The 24,839-nt window shown below is 37.1% G+C and overlaps 1 protein-coding gene across 1 annotated transcript in view; it reads right to left on the bottom strand.

The window, feature by feature from the left end:
• PARD3B (par-3 family cell polarity regulator beta) overlaps nucleotides 1-24,839 on the bottom strand; it is a 1,141,780-nt gene that overhangs the window by 979,073 nt on the left and 137,868 nt on the right. The window contains exon 2 of the mRNA XM_052664164.1: nucleotides 12,617-12,718. Coding sequence (XP_052520124.1) covers nucleotides 12,617-12,718 — 102 coding nt within the window. The remainder of the gene's footprint in view (nucleotides 1-12,616; nucleotides 12,719-24,839) is intronic.

The raw sequence follows: 24,839 nt of genomic DNA, 5'->3' as shown, positions 1-24,839 counted from the left end.
ACCTCTCCCCTTCCTGTAATTCTCCCCCGTATCCTCTTTGCCAGTTAAAGAGGTCCCTTCTCCCTCATTGAACACCTCACTGGATGACAAGAAGTGAAGACTGTTCTCTTTCCACATAACCAGCCTCCTTCCTACAAACTTCTCTCACATTCCTCTCCTCTGGTTCACTGTTCTTACATGATGGCAAGGCCCTCCTGGATTACAAGTAAACATTTGCTTAAATGCCTCCCTGCTACAGGGAATAAGGACAAAAGTTCTATATTTGCTTGGTACAACATATTAATATTTCAAAGTGTTACCAGGTACTTACCTGCATTTGATCCTCCTACCAACTCTGTATGGTTGGTGGGAAGGTAGTAGGTGATTTTTAAAATGAGAAAAGTGAGGTTGAAAGAGGTTAGAGTAATAACATGAAAAACCTGGACTTAAATGGCTAAAGCCCAATGCTCACCCATATAACACTCCAGAATATTCCTTGAGTAAAGCTGATCTCAGCTAGATAATGGGGGATGGGGGGCGGGGGGGGCGGCGCAGTTGGCGGGGACCACGATCTGATTAAATCTATACATACTTTATACATACTTACCTATTAACAATGTGGTGTTTAACTAGCACCCAGAGGTATTTGCATTTTTGAAAGAGGATGTTTTATAACTTACGTAGCTTTATATTGGTGTAATTTCAGGTAACTTAATGAAATTGCCATTTATACATTATATAAATCAAAATAAATGTATTTTTAAAATATTAATGATGGTCACATAACTCTTGGGCATAGATATAACTATACAAATAGCCTCAAAAGAAGCTATTGCAAAACAGAACATTGGTCCAATAACATATGGTTAAAGGCATGCTTCAGAAAAGGCAATGGCAACCCATTCCAGTACTCTTGCCTGGAAAACCCCATGGATGGAGAAGCCTGGTGGGCTGCAGTCCATGGGGTCACTAAGAGTCGGACATGACTAAGTGAATTTACTTTCAATTTTCACTTTCATGCGTTGGAGAAGGAAATGGCAACCCACTCCAGTGTTCTTGCCTGGAGAATCCCGGGGACGGGGGAGCCTGGTGGACTCTGTCAATGGGGTCGCACAGAGTTGGACACAACTGAAATGACTTAGCAGCAGCAGCAGCAAAGACATGCTTGTAAAGGAAGAAATGCTGATTTTTTTCTTTTAGAATTATGTTTTAGCTCTAAGTAAAGATTATTATAATCTCTAGTTATTCATTGCCTTTTTCCCTTCAACCAAACTTGAAGTTTTACATACATGTTAAAATTTTTCTTATGTTTTACTGTTGATTATACTCAAATGCCTAGCTAAACTAACAGTACTATCAGTGTGACCATTTCTTTCCAACTCCCAGTGAAACCTTTGTATCACAGATGTGCACAAGCATGCTCAGGGCAAGTATATATGCACCCCTCACGCACACACACACACACACATCTGTGCACAGATTCTCTTTCATTCACTCCCACTCACACACATTATCATTGCCAACTAAGTAAATTGCAGATGGCATCAGGGAGAATGTATTGGACACAGGCATCACCTGGGTTACTTTGCTTTACATTACTGTCTACCAACACCATTTGTCTTTGCCATAGTAAGGTCACAAAGGCATTGATTCCAAAGTGCTCCTCTGAGGTTGGAACATGCCTACAAACTGCATCATGATAAAAAATTTAAAAGACACAGCATAGTTAAGTGGAAGAAAAAAGATGGACAATTAAACCTTCAGTTCCAGTTATAACTAACTGAATCCAAGCCACAAGTAAGAAGTCCAGGTGTTAGATATTTGAAAAGACTATCCCAGTCCTAAAGGAGTATACAAGACATTTGGAGAGACAAAACTAAGACTTAAGAAGTTAAACCATAGTAAAATTCAGGATTTGAAAAAGGCAATTGATAAGTGTTATTAAGCAATAATATATTTTTAAAAGACTACTTAATGATTTCTATAAAATTATAGTCACAGAGAATTTATTCAGGATTGTGAGTTTGAAAACAAACTAGAAAAAAATACAGTCTGACCTGGATCTTGAAAGATAGCAAAGGATGGAGCAGCAGGAATACACATTATTTACATGTATAAAGTACTTCCTAATTTCCACTGTCCTTTCATATAAAATTTCTCAATCTTCCCAAAGATATTGTGAAAACATTATCATTAATCATTCATTTTATCAAGGAAAAAAAAAACCTAGCATTTAGAGTAGTTAAATGGTTTGCTTAAGACCAGAAAACTCACATACATATACTTATTCACTCACTCATCCTGTTTTACTCCACCACCACCTCAGCAGTTATGAAATGCCAGGCACCTAGTACACAGCAGTGAACAAAGAGCCTTTCTTCATGGAGCTTTCATTCTATAATATACTGAATGAATCCTGAATAAGCAGGAAGTAGGGACAAGTACACTCCAGACAAGCGAAATGTTGTTAAGCAAGCCATGGAGCAAAAAAGCACGTGGTACCTGAGAATTCTGTCATTAAGTCATTATGGTCCTTTTATTCCTTCTGAGGTTTGAGAAGGTTGAGTTTGAGAAAAATAGTTTGGAGATGTTCTGAGTTCTCTAAATATAATATACAGCCATGAGCTTTAACCTTGATTTTGTAAACACTGGAAACAATGGCACCACTTAGGCAATACTTTAGGAATAAGATAATCCACCTTAATAATAGTAGTTGGTTAATGATAGTAACACTTATTGATGGCTCACCACAAGCCAGGTACTTTCCTAAACACTTCATGTATTAACTTGTAAAATTAGCACTTATTTTAACTCCAAATGTCCAAGAGGAAACTATGGACAAGATGATTAAGTAAGTTTCCCAAAGCCAAGAGAGACAGCAGAGTCAAGAGATGAACTGACTCTGCCTGTGCAGAATGCAAGCTCGCAGCCACTTTGTGTCTCAGTGCATCTGTGCCAAAAACACTTGAGGGGTATGAAGGGCAAGAAAAGACCACCAATTCCTTATCAACTAAGTTAGCCCTGCATGAAATTTTATTTTAGATTTAAATTTAAAAGCTGTATAAATGGAAAGAGGGGAACAGATACATGAATTAGGTTCAAAGAATAAACTGGATTAAATATTTTTAAAATAACTGCAAGTACAAGCCTGGAAGAAAGAGTAGGAGAAGATGCTCCTACTGACGACAGGAATAAGGAAGTCGATGGAGGAAACCAACGTGGAGTGGGAAATTCAGCAGTTTTGATCCACATCAGATGTTATCAGCATCCCAGAGAGGAAATGCAGAAACGGACTCAGGAAAAAAAGAAGCTGGAAAAATGGAGCCCTGTAAATTACCCTTGGTTCAGATAAACCTCCCTTGGAAGATGATGAGGTTAAGGTACATGATTATTGAGGTCTCTTTTGCTTCTGTGATTCTGTAACTTTGTAATTCTATAAGCAGAGAGCACTCTTTAAAAGATAAAGATGAAATTTTTTGGTCCAGATAATCCTTTTGGGCTTCTGCACTTATTTCTGAAACATTCTCCAAACTTCCTCACAAATGCACTTTCAAAACATCAACAACTGTTGAATCGAAGAAAAACAACCTCCCAAAACCATATTCTGACTTCTTAAGAGTCAAGGGCTTAAAACAGCTGTTTCTCTTTGAAATGGATTTTTATAGACAAAATTAGAACTCAAAAATAATATAGGACCTTTTTTCTTAAGGAGTATACCTTAATTTAGCATTCCCTATCCCTAGAGAAATACTATATATCTCATAAATTGTTCAACTACATATAGAAAAAGTTTTATACTTTATCACCACCAGCCAATAAACGTGCAACCAGGGAAGAGGAAGATGGAAAGAAGACTAAATATTTTTACAAATCCAAAAATTTTGCTTCAGCCTTAATACAAAACCATATGTAAATATCAGTATGGTTGGTAACCATGAAAAAACTGACAATCACTAGTTGAAATATAAACCATGATTGTATTGGCTATGATTCTGTATCTGAGTTGTGCTAGAAATACAGTGAAAATACATCATCAGGAAATATCTCCTGTGCGTTGGTTTCTGTGTAGCTGGCGACTCCACTAGAGGGCAACAAAGCGTGCTCAGAAAGTGATCTGGGCTTTAGGACTGAGTGTCTGGTTTTAGGTCCCAAATTCACTGTGCAAATCAGTCTCCAGTTCAAAACCACATTAGAACCCTGAATGCTTCTTGGTTTATCAAACAATAAGTCTTGATAAAAGAATTCACATTTTAAAATAAGGCATACTGGCATTTTCATTCCCCAAATAATATCAATCTAAATGCTTTTTCATAAAAAAATCTTCCTATAAAACTTAAACAGTGTAATGACTGTTAAACTAATTTTAAAAGGATTTTTAAAATTAAAATGCACCATATAACAGTTTGATATTTCAGTAGTTTAAATATTTAATGTTTAAATCAAAACTCACTGGTAAATACTGCACTATCAAAATCTTACTATTGTTGTTATCATATCCTGGGAAGTCCATCTTTCAGTGTCATATCTTTTTGCCTTTTCATACTGTTCATTGGGTTCAGAGAATGCACTGGTCATAGCAAACACCTTATTCCAACAACACAAGAGAAAAATCTACACATGGACATCAGCAGCAGGTCAATACTGAAATAAGATCGATTATATTCAGTTCAGTTCGTTTCAGTTCAGTCGCTCAGTCGTGTCCAATTCTTTGCGACCCCATGAATTGCAGCACGCCAGGCCTCCCTGTCTATCACTAACTCCCAGAGTTAACCCAAACTCATGTCCATCAAGTCAGTGATGCCATCCAGCCATCTCATCCTCTGTTGTCCCCTTCTCCTCCTGCCCCCAATCCCTCCCAGCATCAGGGTCTTTTCAATGGGTCAACTCTTTGCATGAGGTGGCCAAAGTACTGGAGTTTCAGCTTCAACATCAGTCCTTCCAATGAACTCCCAGGACTGATCTCCTTTAGGTTGGCCTGGTTGGATCTCCTTGTAGTCCAAGGGACTCTCAAGAGTCTTCTCCAACACCACAGTTCAAAAGCATCAATTCTTCAGCGCTCAGCTTTCTTCACAGTCCAACTCTCACATCGATACATGGCCACTGGAAAACTAGATGGCCCTTTGTTGGCAAAGTAATGTCTCTGGTTTTTAATATGTTATCGAGGTTGGTCATAACTTTCCTTCCAAGGAGCAAACATCTTTTAATTTCATGGCTGCAATCACAATCTGCAGTGATTTTGGAGCCCCAAAAATAAAGTCTGACACTGTTTCCACTGTTTCCCCATCTATTTCCCGTGAAATGATGGGACCAGATGCCATGATCTTAGTTTTCTGAATGTTAGCTTTAAGCCAACTTTTTCACTCTCCTCTTTCACTTTCAGCAAGAGGCTTTTTAGTTCCTCTTCACTTTCTGCCATAAGGGTGGTGTCATCCACATATCTGAGGTTATTGATTTTTCTCCCACCAATCTTGATTCCAGTTTGTGCTTCTTCTAGCCCAGTGTTTCTCATGATGTACTCTGCATAGAAGTTAAATAAGCAGGGTGACAATATACAGCCTTGACGTACTCCTTTTCCTATTTGGAACCAGTCTCTTGTTCCATGTTCAGTTCTAACTGTTGCTTCCTGACCTGCATACAGGTTTCTCAAGAGGCAGGTCAGGTAGTCTAGTGTTCCCATCACTTTCAGAATTTTCCACAGTTTATTGTGATCCACACAGTCAAAGGCTTTGGCATAGTCAATACAGCAGAAATAGATATTTTTCTGGAACTCTCTTGCTTTTTTGATGATCCAGCAGATGTTGGCAATTTGATCTCTGGTTCCTCTACCTTTTCTAAAACCAGCTTGTGATTATTTGCAGCCAAAGATGGAGAAGCTCTATACAGTCAGCAAAAACAAGACCGGGAGCTGACTGTGGCTCAGATCATGAACTCCTTATTGCCAAATTCAGACTGAAATTGAAGAAAGTAGGAAAAACCAGTAGACCATTCAGTTATGACCTAAATCAAATCCCTTACGATTCTACAGTGGAAATGACAAGCAGATTCAAGGGATTAGATCTGATAGAGAAGAACTATGGATGGAAGTTTGTTACATGGTACAGGAGGCAGTGATCAAGACCATCCCCAAGAAAAAGAAATGTAAAAAGGCAAAACGTTTGTCTGAGGAGGCCTTACAAATAGCTATGAAAAGAAGAGACGTGAAGGCAAAGGAAAAAAAGGAAAGATACACACATCTGAATGCAGAGTTCCCAAGAATAGCAAGGAGAGATAAGAAAGCCTTCCTCAGTGATCAATGCAAAGAAATAGAGGAAAACAATACAACGGGAAATATCAGAGATCTCTCCAAGAAAATTAGAGATACCAAGGGAACATGTCATGCAAAGATGGGCTCAATAAAGGACAGAAATGGTATGGACCTAACAGAAGTTGAAGATATTAAGAAGCGGTGGCAAGAACAGAAGAACTATACAAAAAACACCTTTATGACCCAGATAACAATGATGGTTTGATCACTCACCTAGAGACAGATACCCTGGAATGCAAAGTCAAGTGGGCCTTAGGAAGCATCACTATGAACAAAGCTAGTGGAGTTGATGGAATTCCTGTTGAGCTATTTTAAATCCTAAAAGATGATGCTGTGAAAGTGCTGCACTCAATATGCCAGCAAATCTGGAAAACTCAGCAGTGGCCACAGGACTGGAAAAGGTCACTTTCATTCCAATCCCAAAGAAAGGCAATGCCAAAGAATGCTCAAACTACCACACAATTGCCCTCATCTCACACGCTAGCAAAGTAATGCCCCAAATTCTCCAAGCCAGGTTTCAACAGTACATGAACTGTGAACTTCCAGATGTTCAATCTGGATTTTTAAAAGGCAGAGGAACCAGAGATCAAATTGCCAACATCTGTTGGATCATCCAAAAAGCAAGGGAGTTCCAGAAAAACATCTACATCTGCTTTATTGACTATGCCAAAGCCTTTGACTGTGTGGATCACAACAAACTGTGGAAAATTCTGGAAGAGATGGGAATACCAGACCACCTGACCTGCCTCCTGAGAAATCTGCATGCAGGTCAAGAAGCAACAGTTAGAATTGGACATGGAACAACAGACTGGTTCCTAATCAGGGAAGGAGTAAGTTCAGGCTGTATATTGTGACCCTGCTTATTTAACTTATATGCAGAGTACATCATGCAAAATGCTGGGTTGGATGAAGCACAAGCTGGAATCAAGATTGCCAGAAGAAATATCAATAACCTCAGAGACGCAGTTGACAGCACCATTAAGGCAGAAAGTAAAGAAGAACTAAAGAGCCTCTTCATGAAAGTGAAAGAGGAGAGTGAAAAAGTTGGCTTAAACATTCAGAAAACTAAGATCATGGCATCTGGTCCCATCACTTCATGGCAAATAGATGGGGAAACTGTGACACACTTTATTTTGGGGGGCTCCAAAATCAATGCAGATGGTGACTGCAGCCATGAAATTAAAAGACGTTTGCTCTTTGGAGGGCTTGCCCTGTGGCTTAGCTGGTAAAGAATCTGCCCGCAATGTGGGAGACCTGGGTTCGATCCCTGGGTTGGGAAGATCCCTTGGAGAAGGCAAAGGCTACCCACTCCAGTATTCTGGCCTGGAGAATGCCATGGGCTGTATAGTCCATGGGATCTCAAAGAGTTGGACACGACTTTTTGCTCCTTGGAAGAAAAGCTATGACCAACCTAGGTAGCATATTAAAAAGCAAAGACATTACTTTGCCGACAGAAGTTCATCCAGCCAAAACTACGGTTTTTCCAGCAGTCATGTATCGATGTGAGAGTTGGATTATAAAGAAAGCTGAACACCAGTAACTGACGCTTTGAACTGTGGTGTTGGAGAAGACTCTTGAGAGTCCCTTGGACGGCAGGGAGATCAAACCAGTCAATCCTAAAGGAAATCAGAATTGAAGATTCATTGGAAGGACTGATGCTGAAGCTGAAACTCCAATACTTTGGCCACTTGATGGGAAGAACTGACTCATTGGAAAAGACCTTGATGCTGGGAAAGATCAAAGGTGGGAGGAGAAGGGGACAACAGAGGATGAGACGGTTGGATGGCATCACCAACAAGATAGACATGAGTTTGAGCAAGCTTCGGAAGTTGGTTATGGACAGGGACGCTTGGCGTGCTGCAGTCCATGGGGTCTCAAAGATTCAGAGTTGACTGAGCAACTGAACTGAACAGTTATCCTTTGAATGCTTAACTATATTCCATACTGGACTTAAAATTTTTTATAATTTATATAGTTTTCCTATACTGACCCTGCAAAACTAACTTTTATATGTATTTTATAAAGGGGTAAATCAAGACTAAGACATGAAAAAATATCCAAGCACACATAGCTAACAAGGGATAAAGTTGAACTGAAACTATAGTATCTGAGGACCAAATTTCCTGGGTGATTCAGGGGGCCAACCCACCCCTGGTGGAGTCCAGGAGAACTACTCTCATCTCTTCAGAATGAATCTCTATGATAGTCAAAGATAGAAACATTCTGCCTATATACCTTATCACATAGTATAATTACAGTTTTGTATATGTAACAAACAATGGCAGTATTCCAGTTTACATGATATAAGTTATACATTGCCATATTTTCCTTGTCCTACAGCATCTTAAAAGTCAAGCTAGTATGAAACTTGAGAAGATCATCATCACTTTAAAAGTTTAAAAGAGAGTAAAAGACAGCCCATCAATGTCCTACTGCTGCCATAACAAATCACCTCAAACAGTGAATTCAAACAAGACAAATTCATCTTAGAGTTCTGGAGGGGAGAAGTCTGAAATGGGCCCATTCATCTGAAATCAAGCTGTGAGCAGGGCTGTACTCCTTCTGGAGACATGCCTTTTCCGGCTCCTGGAAGCTGTCTACATTGTATGGCTGTATTTTCAAATCACACATTGGCCAGGTGACACTTTCTCATACTGTCTCTCTCTAACCCTGACTCTCCTGCCTTCCTCTTCCATATATAAGGATCCTTATGTTTACATGTAGCCCACCCAAAAAACCCAAGACAATCTCTTCACTTTACGGTCTCTCACTTAATTAAATCTGCTACGTAAGAGTTACTCACGGGTTCTGGGCATTAGGACACGGACATCTCTGGGGGCCCTGCCTTCCTCAGACAGCATGGCACATGGTGTCCTGCATGTGGTGTACACTATACATGTGACTGCTCACAGTGGTTAGACTGCAGGTGTATTCCATAAATCCATCTAGAGTTAAACTTGTGACTGGACTGAATTATCCAGGTCCTGGGAAAGGAGGTACAAGAGAAAGTAACAAAGGTAAAAGTGGCCGACCTCTGTAGTGAGTCAGATGCAGGCTGCAGGCATAGAGAATTGGAGTTAGCTGTGCATGCCCAGCGTACTAGTTTAGAACCCATTCTGCTACTCTCCATAATTCCACTACACATCTTAACAACGGCAGTAACTGTGCAAAAGCAAATTCGTGCTTATTTATGATTGATGAATTTTCATAGTTAGAAATCATAGATACAAACACCCTGTAACACACTGCCTTAGCATATTGCAGAAGAGAAAAAGAGAGCGTGGAGACTTAAACTCTCGGCTCCGGAGGCTGAGTCTGCCATTACTACCTGTGTGAGCTTTGGCAAGTGACTCAATTTCTGTGAATTGTTCTCAGAAATTAAAAATGGGGATAATACATAGCTTCCCTGGGTCAGAGAGTCCCTGGGTCAGGAAGATCCCCTGAAGAAGAGAATGGCTACCCACTCCAGTACTCTGGCCTGGAGAATTCCACAGAAAGAAGAGCCTGGGGAGCTACAGTTCATGGGGAAGCAAAGAGTCGGACACAAATGAACGGCTGACACTTTCCCTTTTACACAAATACTAGTTATCATAAGACTCAAAATTCCAAAGCTGCTCCAATAATATTTTGACAAAATATAGGCTAGAAATAGTGCAACAGAGCAAAAACTTGGTTCTCCTGTGATTTTAATGGGAAATCAAGTTTAAAATAAAATAAAACCTCCCAAAGAGATATCATATATGCATTATGCACTGTGTTGGCCAAAGGAATAACAGAAGACCAAAGACAAACCACTTAGGGTACCAGAAATTTCGAAAGTCATGTCTTTAGAAAGTCAATTAAAATCTATTAGCTTCCCGACTGATTTTTTAAGTAGAATACCACTTAACCTCTAACTACTACTTAAGGGTACTGGATGGCTCTTTCATACACTACATTAACAGCTTCAGTCTTTCCTGCTTTCCAATTCTAAATTTCTGTTTTTCCCATGTCACCCTTTCCAGTTAGGCCATCAATGGTTCCTAATGCCGTTTCTCAACTGTGGTCAGAGTCTTTCCTTGAGCTGAGAAGCACGGGCTAGAGCACAACAATTACATATATCCACCCATGTTTCTTTGGGCTTCCTTCTCCATATACTCTAAATGTAAGCTATGATTAGGTAATCAACTTGAAAAACAGTAGAACTGAAGTTTTATCCAAGCTCAGTACTGTCTCAAAGGATCTTGGGTAAGTTTGAAACGTCATTAAATATCCACAAATAACATTTATAAATACTCCTTAATCTAAAATGACAGAAAGGAAAGGTTAACAAGTCTGGCAGAGACTTCTTTCCACACCAGACAACTGGGTTGTAAGGAAATTTTAAGATTGCAGAGAAATGTCAGAAAGAAAAAATAATAGTGCTGTCTTTTCCACTTCTATCATTTTTTAAAAAAGAAAAGGGAATGCGATTATTTTTGGCAAATATCAAAAGTGTACATTTTCATCAACTCTGCAGACAAAGAACAATTAGGTTTCACATAGCAATGTTAAAGTAGATTAAAGGAATGAGTAAGCTTGTACCCAAACAGTACTAATTCTTTGCTGGGGTTTTAACTGGTTATCTCACTTTTCTACCTTATTTAGTAATAGTGATGTAGTCCTTTCAAAACAGATTATAAAGCTGTTTCTATGTCTAGCAAATGGATTATGGTTAAAAACTGCAATGCCAAGATAGTTAAAAACAATTCTCGAAAAGGAAGGAGGTCCACAGGACAAATGATTTCCCTGCATGGGTCATGGGCTCACCCTGCCTGTAATGAGCTCCTGGATGAGGCTGGGGTGAGACATTTTCTTCTGGCTCTTCTTAAACTTGCCGCATTTCAGCTTTTCATTTTAATACAGAGGACATCAGTGAAATTTGAAATGGGAAGACCTTTTTCATTAATAAACCACCCAAATATCTAGAGTATTGGAAAGAAGAAAGAAGATGTAGAGAAAAAAAAAAGGGGGGGGAAACAGAAGTGAAAATCCTCCTCTTGTGTATCAAGGTAAATACCACTTTATTATTTACCATGAGACCAAACAATAAGAAGTGTGCATCAAACTCACATACAGCAAGAGTCAGCTGTAGAGAAAAAAGTCTTCTTTTTTGCCCAAATTCAAACGTGTTCTTTGAGAATCAAGTCTGGATAAAATAGTGTACCAGATATTATTAATACAAGAAACAAAAAGGAGTTAAAATCTCTCAGTCCATGTCCTCTAGGAGCTTACAATCATTTAGGGAGATAAGTTTCATAGGAAACAGCTAATTAAAATGCAAAGCAAAAGAGGGTTGAAAGCCAACAGAAAACAGGGAAAATAAATGCATATAATGTATGCAAAGACTAATGTAAATTTCAACAGGACAAAAAAATCTTATGGAAAAGGAAAATGCAAATGTAATATAATTTCAATAAAGCAGTTATTTATATTCTAGTCCAGTTGATTAAAACACACATACACCCCCACCCTTGGCATAAAAACAATACAGAGAAACATGTTTACAGACTTCAATTAGCCTAGTACTAACAGCATTAAGGATGCACAGCAGAAGAAAATTAGAAGTAAGGATCTTAGGAAAAGCTGCAGTTCAAGTCTGGAGAACACATTAGCCATTAATCACAGGAGCCCAAAACAGATATAATAAAAAATAAATAAATAAATTTTCACAGCAGTAAGCCAGCGTTTCCTGTTTGAATAGTTTATACCTTTTTCAGTTTAGCATCAGAAGAATCATCCCATTAAAATCAGATATTTGCAGTGGGATTATTTCCACATATGTGGCAAAACATGTTTAAACTTTTTGAAAGATTCAAGTCAGTGTTTTTCACTTTAGCAATAAAGACAGACTACCACTCAAGATAGTTGCTTGCCAGCTACTTTAAGAACAAACTTCACCATAGTTCTTCATAAGACTTTGCTCCCCACTGTAGGCTCTCCTTTGAACCACATGCGAATCCCAAGCATTAAGTTGAATATTTAGCAAAGGCCACAAATAAACTTCAGAGCCAGCAATGACAATGAGAATCGAAACAGCTTCAGAGCCTGACACTAATTTACTGAGGCATATCAGGAACTCTTGGGAATGAAGTGCCTGCTAATTAGGCCACCATGAACAGATTCCCAAACCTTGACAAAGTTTTTCTAAGCATCTGATGATGAACCTTGATTTATGGGCTGTCTAGGTAAAAATCGAACAGATGGTACCTTTTAACAATAATTGACACCTGAGTTTGTTAAGGATCTCAGTCTCTAGGAAAACATGTGGCTCTATAGAGGAAAACGACATAGAACACTTTTTGAGGCATCTACCTTATCTTTGTCTTCAACGACATCTGCCAAGACATCATCTGGATCCAGGATTCCTCCATCTGTGTACTCTAAGTGATGAATCTTCACCCAGTAGGCAGGATCCTGTGGGAGGACAACCAAGAGAGTTCATAACTAAAGCTTTTTTTATAATAAAAGATAAAATGAATTTTAATTTTAAAAATAGACTCATTAAAAATACACTCTAGCAATAATAAAACTTTTAAACACCTAACACAAATGTTATCTGTTTATCTGTATATCTGTGGCATGATTATCCTGTTTAAGTCAGTAAATCAAAGTATACATGTTTTAACAGTTTTCCAGGAAGATACATGGCAATGGAAAAATAAGTTGCCCTAGCCATTTGTACAGCATATTCAAGGAATTTTGAATAACCTTTGATTTAAGGGCTTCCCTGGTGGCTCAGATGGAAAAGAGTCGCCTGCAACGCAGGAGACCCAGGTTCGATTCCTAGGTTGGGAAGATCCTCTGGAAAAGGGAATGGCTACCCACTCCAATATTCTTGCCTGGGAAATCATCCATGGGGTCACAAAGAGTCAGACACAACTGAGCAACTAATACTAGGTAATCTCAAGAATAATCAGGAAAAGAAAGATCTTCTCAAAAGTACTTTCTGAAACTGAGATCCTAAAGCTGTAGGAAAAAATCAAAAGTTAGACATCTGTGATGGTAATAGCTATAATCTCAGGTACACAATTGCAGTGAGATAACCAAAATCCTTTTCGACTTTTCATATCTCTGCGCTGTGCACATACCCTCAACTCTGAAACTGGCAATGGCATCTGAAACAAGAGCTCCAGCACTGATTTCCAATCCCCAGAGCATGGGAGAAACTAGAACTGTGTTCACAGTCAAATGCAGGAAGGAGTGCTCGCTGAATTGGGGTGGTGATTTCGGGGATTTCCAAGTATTGTTTTTATATAAAAATTGCTTCAGACTGTAAGGCTTCGGGAATTACTTTCCCAACTGGAAATGTAGCTAGACACTCTGCTCTGATTCAGGTCTGTTACTTCTATACCACCTGTTTCTGGAAATGATATAGTAGTTATCCATTATAACAAAAAGAACAAGAACCAATGAATGAAGAAAAACATTAATAAATAGTTTTTACCAAAATACTCAAGGCATAATCAATTTGGTTCTGTGATGCTTAGAAAGGCCCTCAGTGTGGGTAACTTTTGAGCTATGAGCACCCATTATCCACTAAAGAAATGGATACCAGTTTGTGAGAAGACACAGGAATTCTTCTAAGCTAAAGGTCTAAGCCTTTATGACATGAATCTTCGTAAAGGGTAAGCCCTAACATAGCCCACAGAATTCAACTGCAGTTTCACAAAAACCAACAGAAGTGCTTGCTATATAGCCTTCTCTTTAGCTGACCCTGGTAAAAGGCAAGGGCATAACTATTAAATAATTTTTTAAAGCATCTATTCGGAGGGCTACTGATATGTGACTCAATACATAGCTTTTCAGTAAGTCAACTTGATAAAATTATAGGCTTAAAAAATCTGAAGGAATCTTCCTTGGATAATCTTTCAAAACTTCAAAATGAAAGTTTTCTATAGAGTATTTAAAGAGGAACTCCAAATAGAATTTTTTTTTTTTTTTTTTTGCTTCTATTACTAGACTTACAATGTGGAAACATGAATGATTTATTAGGAAACAGCCCAATTCTATTTTGCCAGTTAGAGATCACAAAGATATACGCAGTGACTACACAACCAGGTAAGAAAGACATCCTTAGCTCAGATTCTTTGATCAAAGAGCTTTGACAACTCAAGGCTAATTGTGCTATAAAAGCTAAGTACAATACACAAGATTCTAAACAGGGAAGATACTGCGGCAGACAAAATGCCATATGTAATGGCCACTGGATTATATGTAAAAGAGCAAAATAAAACTGCCCCATGATCTTTGAGAATTCTACCTTTTTGGTATGACTATGCTACAAGGGCATCCCTGGTGGCTCAGCTGGTAAAGAATCTACCTGCAATGCGGGAGACTAGGGTTTGATCCCTGGGTTGGGAAGATCACATGGAGAAGGGAAAGGCTACCTATTTCAGTATTCTGGTCTGGAGAATTCCATGGACTGTATAGTCCATAGGGCTGCAAAGAGTCAGACATAACTGAGCAACTTTCACTTTCACCATGCTACAAGCAATGTATTTCTCCAAATCTACATAGAACTTCTAGCTAAAATCTATACAATATTGCATTTTTCCTTATAAAAATATTCCTCTTACCAAAAAAAAGTTCCATTTATTTCCATTACTTCCATTGAGTTGGTTTTTGATATATTACAGCTCTGTAGATGAAACTTGCTGATTTGAAAAAAACTAAAGAGTTGTTTTATATTCAATTATTTAAATCAGACATCAAGTTGTCTGCATTTTTCTCATACTGTTTGTAAAAGTGGATTTTATCACCTAAGACTAAGGTAAACAACTCAACCTAACAACTGCTGGTAGAAGTTGTTAAAGTATACCTCTCTTCCTGCCTACAGAGAAAAACCAAAGACTTAGATTAAAACCAGAGAAACTCAGCAAATAGCAGGGAACAGGATCTGATCAATGGCAAAGGGAAGAACAGACAAGAGGCAGCAAGATGGGTTGTTGCATCCAGGAGGATGCCTCCCTCTCACATACTGGAGTATCTAACACCTTCTGGAAAGACAGACACTGGAGTTGAAACAAAGACATTTATCTCTGGTTTTGATTCAAAAATACAGAATTTAAGTTTTACAAACTTAAATCAAGTGAAACAGTAATTTGATACATTTTGAAATCATATATTCAAATTCAATCGGAAAAAAAAAAAAAATCAAGCCAACTACACGGTGCCAGAACATAAAGACTCTTGCAATTTTAACTCTGTTCTACATTGATAATGCCATTTTATACACTCCCTAAGAGTAAGCTAATGACAAACACACATCTAATGCTGAACAAAAGCCAATGAGCTATATGAAAATTGTCTGAGTTAATATTTTGCACATCAAGAGAGATAAATCAACACAGTATGTACCAACTGTGATTTTGTCCCCATGGCATTTTGGCCATGGGGTTATAGATCATTTTAAGAATGTGTGTACAATATTAGCAGCCAACATAGCCATCATAAGGCCATAAATTTAACCTGACTCCTTTATGCATGTAAAAATTTCCACCATTACATCACAGTCAACATTTTGCACTTCATTTGCTTGGTTTTATTACCATCATGAATAAAACTGATCAAACATGAAAAGATGTTCACATATATGTCTTGGTTCACCCAATTAATCACTTGGAAAAGTTTACTCTATTTTTCATAATTTTGACATTTAATCTACCTTTATATTGCATAAATATTTATAATATGTATTACTTTTCAATTATTTTGAAAACACCCCTAGTACACATGTTATGCACTAAATCATATTACTTATACCCCTAGGATCATTAAAGTATTGAAAAATAACATATTATAGATTATGTTTCCTTTACTTCTGATAGTATCTTATCCATTTTTAAAATAATACACAGTTAACTTATTTCCTCCTGGAATCTGAAAACTAAAAATAATCTGAAAGGATGAAATGGAAAATAAAACAAAAATGTATGCATTATAGAAAGAAGACAATTTCTGGGTACTTTTAATGACTGAAGTAGAAACTTTCAAACAGGCACTGATATTAACAGCAGCAAATATGCTTCACTGTGGGCAGTGACATAAAATTTGACCCCATATCCTAGAAAGTTTATAATATCCAATGTTTTGAAGAACAATAATTTTCCACCTACAATACATACAGGAGTTGACAGACAAACCAGATACTATGATGCTGTGACTACCAAGCACTGGGATTATATTGATGATCAAGGGAGAGTTTCTAAGCAAAATGCCTCTGCTACAAGAAGAGGAAAAAATAACCTGCATGGCCCACAAGGCCCAGAGGTGAGAAGAGTGCTGTGAAGGAAAAGCCAGGGGATAGAGAAGGGCTGTGTTTATCAGTGAGCTGTGTTTACCATGCTCAATAACATAACTAGGTTCTTTGTGGCTTCATATTTTCAGAAGAAAAATCTTAGCCACTGGAACCCAAGAAATGGAATACTACTTTAACTGAAGTTAATGGAAAATTAGAATTTTCCTTGTAGAATTTAACTTCATGAATCTGGTGAAATGTATCCATAAAATGAGATTTCACCATTTTTATCATTATCTTCATCATCACAGCAAATCATTTGTTCTAGTGCCAATAATAGGCCAGGTCCAACAGATACCACGTGTTTCGTATGGTTAAATTGCTTATCTCTCAACATAGTTAACAAAATAGTCATCATAGCTAATAATGCATTTTACAGATGAGGAAAGCAAGGCACCAGTAGGTGAACTTACTTACTGAAGGTCAAATGCTAATGAGATAGCAGAGACAATGTGCATTTTTTTAAACATAGAAAATACTTTACAGAACTTAACAAAAAGCACAATTGTACATTATGAAGGGAATACCTTAGAAGGGAATCAGACCCATTTCTATGTACTAAGTAAATGGATCCAAACAAGCTGTCATTACTCTGGGCCTCATCAGTGAAACAGGAGGCTCCCTGGCCTCTGCACAGGGAACCACATGAAGGTCAAAGAATAGAGGGCACAGTGGGCAATAATGGAAGACCCTGAAGTCTTTGTGTGTCCAGTGTTTCACAAGTGAGAGAAGCTTCAGAGCATAACTGCTCATGATCATGAAATTAAAGGTTTGGGAAGCAATGGAATAAAGAACAGAAAGGGAACTTGAGGTATCATAAGTTGGATAGAGAGTTAGGAAGTTTTATGTGCATTCACATTTTAACTACTTCTTTCATAATCCTCTGGGGTTACTCTCCATTCTACCCCAGACCAAAAGAGAATCAGATGCCCCAGAATCAGATGTACCCAGGAAACAAACAGAGAGCAGTCAGAGCAGGGCTCAAGACTATTTAGGACAGGCAGATGGCAGGAATCTCTGAATAACCAAAGACAGTGTAGGGAAGAAGAATTCCCAGAAATGATACCTGAGCAAAAGCTAGCAGAGCAGCACTGATACTTGAAAGGGAAGAATTAAGAGAGAAAGGGGGCTTTCCTGATAGCTCAATTGGTAAAGAATCCACATGCAATGCGGGAAACCTGGGTTCAATCCCTGGGTTAGGAAGATCCCCTGGAGAAGGGAAAGGCTAACCACTCCAGTATTCTGGCCTAAAGAATTCCATAGACTGTATAGTTCATGGGGTCGCAGAGTCAGACACAACTGAGCAACTTTCACTTTTTCAAGACAGAAAGGGTAACACTGACTACAGAGCTTATAAGCTGGCCCTGAATTCAGAACAGTGCTGCATGTTACTGAGATAATTCAAGCATAAACTTGAGAAAAAACTAATTACGAAAAGAATGTGAGCTGATGCCCCTTTGGTCAAGTATGCTTCCAAAGAAACCAAGAGAACTAGGATGGAACCAAGGGTTTTTAGACTGGGTTGCAAGTAAAAATACCTGGTGAATTCAACAACAGAATTACAGTTAACATATAATTTATATACAAAGTGAAGATGAATCAACTGATCTATAAATTCACTGCCAGTTTTAAAAATCTATGACCCTACCAGCAGAAACTTGATATAGCCATACTAACATCAGATAAACGAGACTAAGTCACATTACTAAAGGTAAAAAGGGATGTTTCATAATAATTTAAGGATCAGTTCAATTGGAAGAAAACTGCTAAATTTATATGTACCCAATACAATTTCAACAAATACATTGCCAAAATAGATAATAAACACACACATACATGCACACAAAATCACAATCAGTGGGAGACTTTAAATAGGAAACAAAAAGGTCAGTAAAATATAAATCTGAACACTATTAACAAAGTGGCCTTATTTATATCACATATATACAAAATACTGTACCCCCAAAAGACTAGAAAACACATCCTTTACAAGTACACATGGAATAACAAATTTCAGAAGTCTGGAATGATTCAGAATTTGCACTCCAATCACAGTGGAATCAATGACAAACAGATCTAGAAAAGACCTGGCTATTTGGAAATTAAGAAATAAAGTTCTGAATAAAACAGATTAAAAAATAAATGGACTTGGAAAACAGTTTAACTTAAAAATTATTAAAATAACATAAAAATATAGGGTGCAGCTAAAGCAGTGCCCAGTGGAACAGTTATGGCCTTTACTATGAATATTAGCAAAAGATAAAGCTAAAAGAAAAGCTAAAGCTATGACAAACCTAGACGGCCTATTAAAAAGCAAAGACATCACTTTCCTGACAAAGGTCCTTATAGTCAAAGCTATCATTTTTCCAGTATTCATATATGGATGTGAGAATTGGACCCATAACGACAGCTGAGCACCAAAGAATTGATGCTTTTGAATTGTGGTGCTGGAGAAGACTCTTGAGAGTTCTTTGGACTGCAAGGAGATAAAATTAGTCAATCCTAAAGGAAATCAACCCTGAATATTTATTGGAAGGACTGATGCTGAAGCTGAGACTCCAATACTTCAGCCATCTAATGCAAAGAGCTGATTCACTAGAAAAGACTCTGATTATGGGAAAGATTGAAGGCAAAAGAAGAAGGGGAGTGGCAGAGAATGGATGGTTAGATAGTATCAATGGACATGAATCTGAGAAAACTCCAGGAGACAGTGGAGGACAGAGTAGCCTGGCATGCTGCAGTCCATGGTGTCACAAAGAGTCGGGCACAACTTAGTGACTGAAAAACAAAAAGCCAAGAAGGAAGAAAAGAACAGCAAAGACAGAAGGAAGGAAATAAAGAGAAAAATAATCAATGAGTTAACAAATGTAAATCAAAGTTGGTTATATAAAAAGCTTGATAAAATTATTGATAAGTAAAAAAGAGAAAACATGACTTTCCATACTAAGGAAAGAAAAAAGCAATACCATCCGTAGATTTCATAGATAAAAAAGATATTGTAAAAACTTTTAGACCTCCAAAACTGACAATTTATAAAATTGAACAAATTTTTAAAACAAATTTGTTTAAAGTGAACAAATTCTTTGAAAAGTACAACTCGCCAATACAGACAATAAAAAATATATATACTTGGACAACAGTAAGGAGGTTCCTTCAAAAACTAAAAACAGAGTTACCATATGATCCAACAATCCCTCTACTGAGCATATATTCAAAAAAGACAAAATCTCTAATTTAGAAAGACACAGAGGGAGAGGGAGAGGGTGGGATGATTTGGGAGAATGGCATTCTAACACGTATACTATCATGTAAGAATTGAATCGCCAGTTTATGTCTGACGCAGGATACAGCATGCTTGGGGCTGGTGCATGGGGATGACCCACAGAGATGTTATGGGGAGGGAGGTGGGAGGGGGGTTCATGTTTGGGAACGCATGTAAAAATTAAATATTTTAAAATTTAAAAAATTAAAAACTAAAAAATAAAAAATAATAAAAAAATAAAAATAGTTTAAAAAAACAAAAAAAAGAAAGACAATGTATCCCAATATTCATAGCAGCAATATTTACAATAGACATGGAAGCAACCTAAATATCCATTGACAGATGAATGGATTAAAAAAAAAAGACATGGTATACATCTACAATGGAATATTGCTCAGCCATAAAAAATGAAATATTGCCACATGCAACAATAATGGATGGACCTAGAGATTATCATACCAAGTGAAGTAAGTCAGACAGAGAAAGACAACATATAACAGACATCACTTACATGTGGAATCTGACAGATAACACAAATGAACTTATTTACAAAGCTGAAATAGACTCACAGACATGGAAAACTTATGATTACCAAAGGGGAAAGGAAAGGGGATGGTTAAATTAGGATTATGGGATAAACATATACACACCATTTATATATAAAACAGATAAACAAGAATTTACTGTATAGCACAGGGAACTATATTCAATATCTTGTAATAACCTATGGATGTGTGTTCAGTTGCTTCAGTCATGTCTCACACTTTGGGACCTTATTAACTGTAGCCTGCCAGGCTCCACTGCCCTAGGATTCTCCAGGCAAGAATACTGGAGTGGGTTGCCATGCCCTCATCCAGGGGATCTTCCTGATCCAGGGATCCAACCCGCATCCCTTAAGTCTCCTGCATTGGCAGGCAGGTTCTTTACTGCTAGTGATACCTGGGAAGCCCTGTAATAACCTATAATGGGAAAGAATCTGAAAAGTATGTGTATAACTGAATCACTTTGCTGCACATGTTAAATTAACACAATATTGTAAATCAACTATACTTCAAGAAAAAATAGAAACTGTACATTAAAACCAATTTTAAAATTTAATCTATTATTTTAAAGCTTTCTTATAGAGAAAATGCCAGGCTCAGATTACTTCACAGAAAATGTCCCTAAGGTTTAAAGAAGAAATAGTGTCAATCTTATAAAATACTTCTGAAAACTAGAAAAGAAACTTTTCCAATCTCATTTTATATGGACAGCATAACATTGATACCAACACTTTGGAAAGACATTACAAGAAAATTATAAAAATTTGCATATGGACACATATCTGTAACTCTTAAATGAATAAAGCATTAGTAAATCAAATTCAGTGATATATATAAAGGATGACATATAATCACCAGGTGGGATTTATTCCAGTAATGCAAAAGTGGTTTAAAATTCAGAAATCAACCAAGGCTATTCACCAAATGAATAAGGAATAATAAGGATAAAAATTACATAATCACTCCAAAGTATGCAACACAAGCAAATGAGACTATTCACCACCAGTTCACAATAAATTTTTAGTAAACAAGGTACACCTGTAACTAAACAAGGCAAGAAAAAAAAAATTTTTTTAATGGGAACAATTATAATGGCACCATAAAATCATATACTTAGAAATAAGTCCAAGAAAAATGTATAAATCTTCTATGTTAAAACCCACAAAATATTGGGAAAATTTAAAGAGGCATTTTATGAATTGAAAGATTCAAAAATGTAAAGATTTTGATCTTGCTCAAATTAACAAGGTTAGGGTTAGGATTGTGAGGATCTGGGACAATCGGGATTCTCAGATACTGACAATGTGAGTATAAATTTATACAACTGTTTTGGAAAATACTGGCAGTATCTGAACATAAACGTGGCAAAGAACTGAATATAAACATTCATACAGTTTAGCTATTCCACTCCCAGGTATATACATTCAGGAGAAATGTATTGATATGCAGAATTACCAAAAGACATGTGTTAGAATATGCATAGCAGAATTATTCCTAATACCTAAAAATCTGGAAATAACCCAAATATCTATCACCAATAGAATGGACAAATACTATGTCCATGCAATGGAATACTAAATGTCAACAAGACTAAACTCAAATTTTATAAAACTATGTAAGTGGATCTTACAGCACTACATTGAAACAAAAGGGACTGATACCAAAAAAAGTACATACTATATAATTCCAGGTATAATAAGCTCAAAAACAGGCAGTATTAATTGACATTGAAGTCAGGTATTGGTTACCTCTGGAGAGGGGAAGGGCAGTGAGTGAAAGATACACAAAGGGGCTTCTGGGGCAATATTCTATTTCCTGATGTGTATGCTGGCTGTAATTATTTGTACATGTTTCTGTGTGATATACTTTTAAAACTTCATATAAAAATGGAAGGAACTTTTTGCTTCAAAAACTGATTTTTTTCAAACTGAAATACCTTCTGGTTTCCTTTGCACAAGACATCTCTACAGATAAACAAATGCAGATCACTAAAAAGCTGTTTAGAACAAGTTTCCTTAGAAGCTTAAGAACAAAGCCTCAGGCACATAAAAGAAATGCAGTATTCCCAAAAGATGGGGAAGCCAGGTTATCCCACCAACAGAACAGGCAACTCAATGACCACCAGTTACTCAAAACCTCTAAGACCTACAGAGGGCGTTAAGTGGACCATGGGCTTCAATGTGCCAACCGTGTGACAAGTCTTTGAAAAATTGTTACCTCCATCTCAGGCTGTGATAATACAGGTTCTGTGTCCAGAACAGAGTAGGTAAAAAACTCATCCTATCCTAAAGTGGTTCCCCCATATTTAGAAAAAATTTTCAAAATTTCTTGAGATAATTACTAGCAAACTGGAGAGCACCTACATAGGTCATGAAGGTAAGACAGACTGCTTATCATAACACATAATTTAGGTTTGTTTAAACAAAGGGAAAATTTCACTGTCTCAAACACAGTAGAACCACAGTTTACAAGGCATTGAGCTCTCAAAGATATTCAATGAGGAAAAAAGTCTCTTATGGTTAAAATTATCCTTGAAAACCTTTCAGGGAGATATCATGTTGGAAACAAGCCTATCTCCTTTCAGTAAGACTAACACTATTTTTTTTTTTTTTCATCCAGGGCTAAAGCATATTATTGTCTTTTCAGTTAAGCACCAGACAAAGTATTTGGATTATGTTGGAGACCATGTTCCGTGAGAATGCTTATCTTGAGTATTTAGAGTCACACTCAGACCAGAGATAGACTCACTACCATAAGCGCATGGGAAATAAAACAGAGATAGTAGCTCTTTCATTTCATGCATCCTCTGGGATATGTGCTTGTTGCTCATACAAGTAATGCTCATGCATTACTCAACTTCTTATCCCCCTCTTTTTCTTTGGTTGAGCTTTTACAAAGTGAATTTATGAAATCTAAATGACCTTATGAGACTCTCAAATTAAAAGGCTGTTACATACAAGAAAGGTTTGACTCTTCTGTACTGCTCCAAAGTTACATGAACAACGGAGATGTAGATTAAAGCTCAGCATAAGACCTTCAACAAAGAGCTATTTAAGAGTAGAGTGCTCAAGTAAAGAGCTAGAGGTTACGGTGGTTACTTATAGAATGCTTTAAATCTAATTGATAGTATCCATCAAAGATAATCTTTGGAGTTATTGTAAAAGATGTCAGCATCACAGCAGCAAGAAATTCTGGATTTAATTGGTTGTATCAAATAAAGCTCAAGTTATTTGAATATGCATTCTCAAATTCTTATTAAAATGTCAAGTAGAGTATGATGAAACAGTAAGTTCTCCATTCCCATAAAGAGTCAAACAAAGGCTAGATAGCCTTGGCTTAAGGAAGCTATAGGATAAGAAGGAGAAATTGTGTGATCCTGAAAACCCTGTCTCTCAAATCTGCAGCTTCTAGAAACTCAAAAGCCTTTACGACTCCGAAATATACATAAAGAAACTCCTTGAAAGAAGAAATTTCTGCTATATCATAAGAAAGCTTGCAGCAGTTCAGTATAATTTCATGGTGACTGTGCAATCTCCAAGCAGAAAGTCCATGAACCAAACATCTTGAATATTCCAATACATCAGTTATTCTAGTGTCTTGCTGTGCAACTAAAACTTCACTAATTTATAAACAAATTTAAGGAAATGGGCTTCCATCACCAAAGTAAAAGAATTGTTTTGGTAGATGAGAAGAAAAAAAAAAACAAAAAACCAGAGAATTGTATATTATAGTCTGATGCAGCACATGCAGATATGGAAGGGCCAACTGTATCACACCATTTAATAAAAGGAACTTGATCATCAGTGGATTTTGATACACAAAGATAAAGCTGCAAGGAAGGTACTTGTTGGCTTGTGATATACAATCCTTAAGAAATCAGTCTCAATAAAAGAGCACCACAATTCTGACAGAAATTCTAAATTTTATTTTATAATTCAAGTATTGATAAGATTACTCATTCTTCTTTGCAAGCAGCAAAAAAAATATTTAAACATGAAGGCATAAACTGCATTTGATAGTTCATGAATCAATAAAATATTAATCACTTCATGTCATTTTTCATTCAGTTTTTGGAAATAACCATAATCTCAGCAGTTTTCTTTATATAAAGGACTTTAAAGGCTCATTTTTCACCTTGAGATTAACCTAAACTCATGAGGAAAAAAGCTCCAGATATCTAGATTTTTTTAAAAATAAAAGACAAGTTTTAATTATTTTCAAATCTTCCGCCTACATCATCACAGCACACTCTTTAAAAGAATATGGAAATTCCCTTTTCCTATGAATTTGTGCATGCGTGCTAAGTCGCTTCAGTCGTATCTTACTCTTTGAGACTCCTCGGTCTGTAGCCCTCCAGGCTCCTCTGTCCATGGGATTCTCCAGGCAAGAATACTCGAGTGGGTTGCCATGCCCTCCTCCTGGGGATCTTCCCGA

The sequence above is a fragment of the Budorcas taxicolor genome, chromosome 2 (genome assembly GCF_023091745.1).
Source record: "Budorcas taxicolor isolate Tak-1 chromosome 2, Takin1.1, whole genome shotgun sequence".
NCBI lineage: Eukaryota > Metazoa > Chordata > Mammalia > Artiodactyla > Bovidae > Budorcas > Budorcas taxicolor.
The sequence above is the reverse complement of the archived record's forward strand: the minus strand, read 5'-3'. Positions and strand labels throughout refer to the sequence as shown.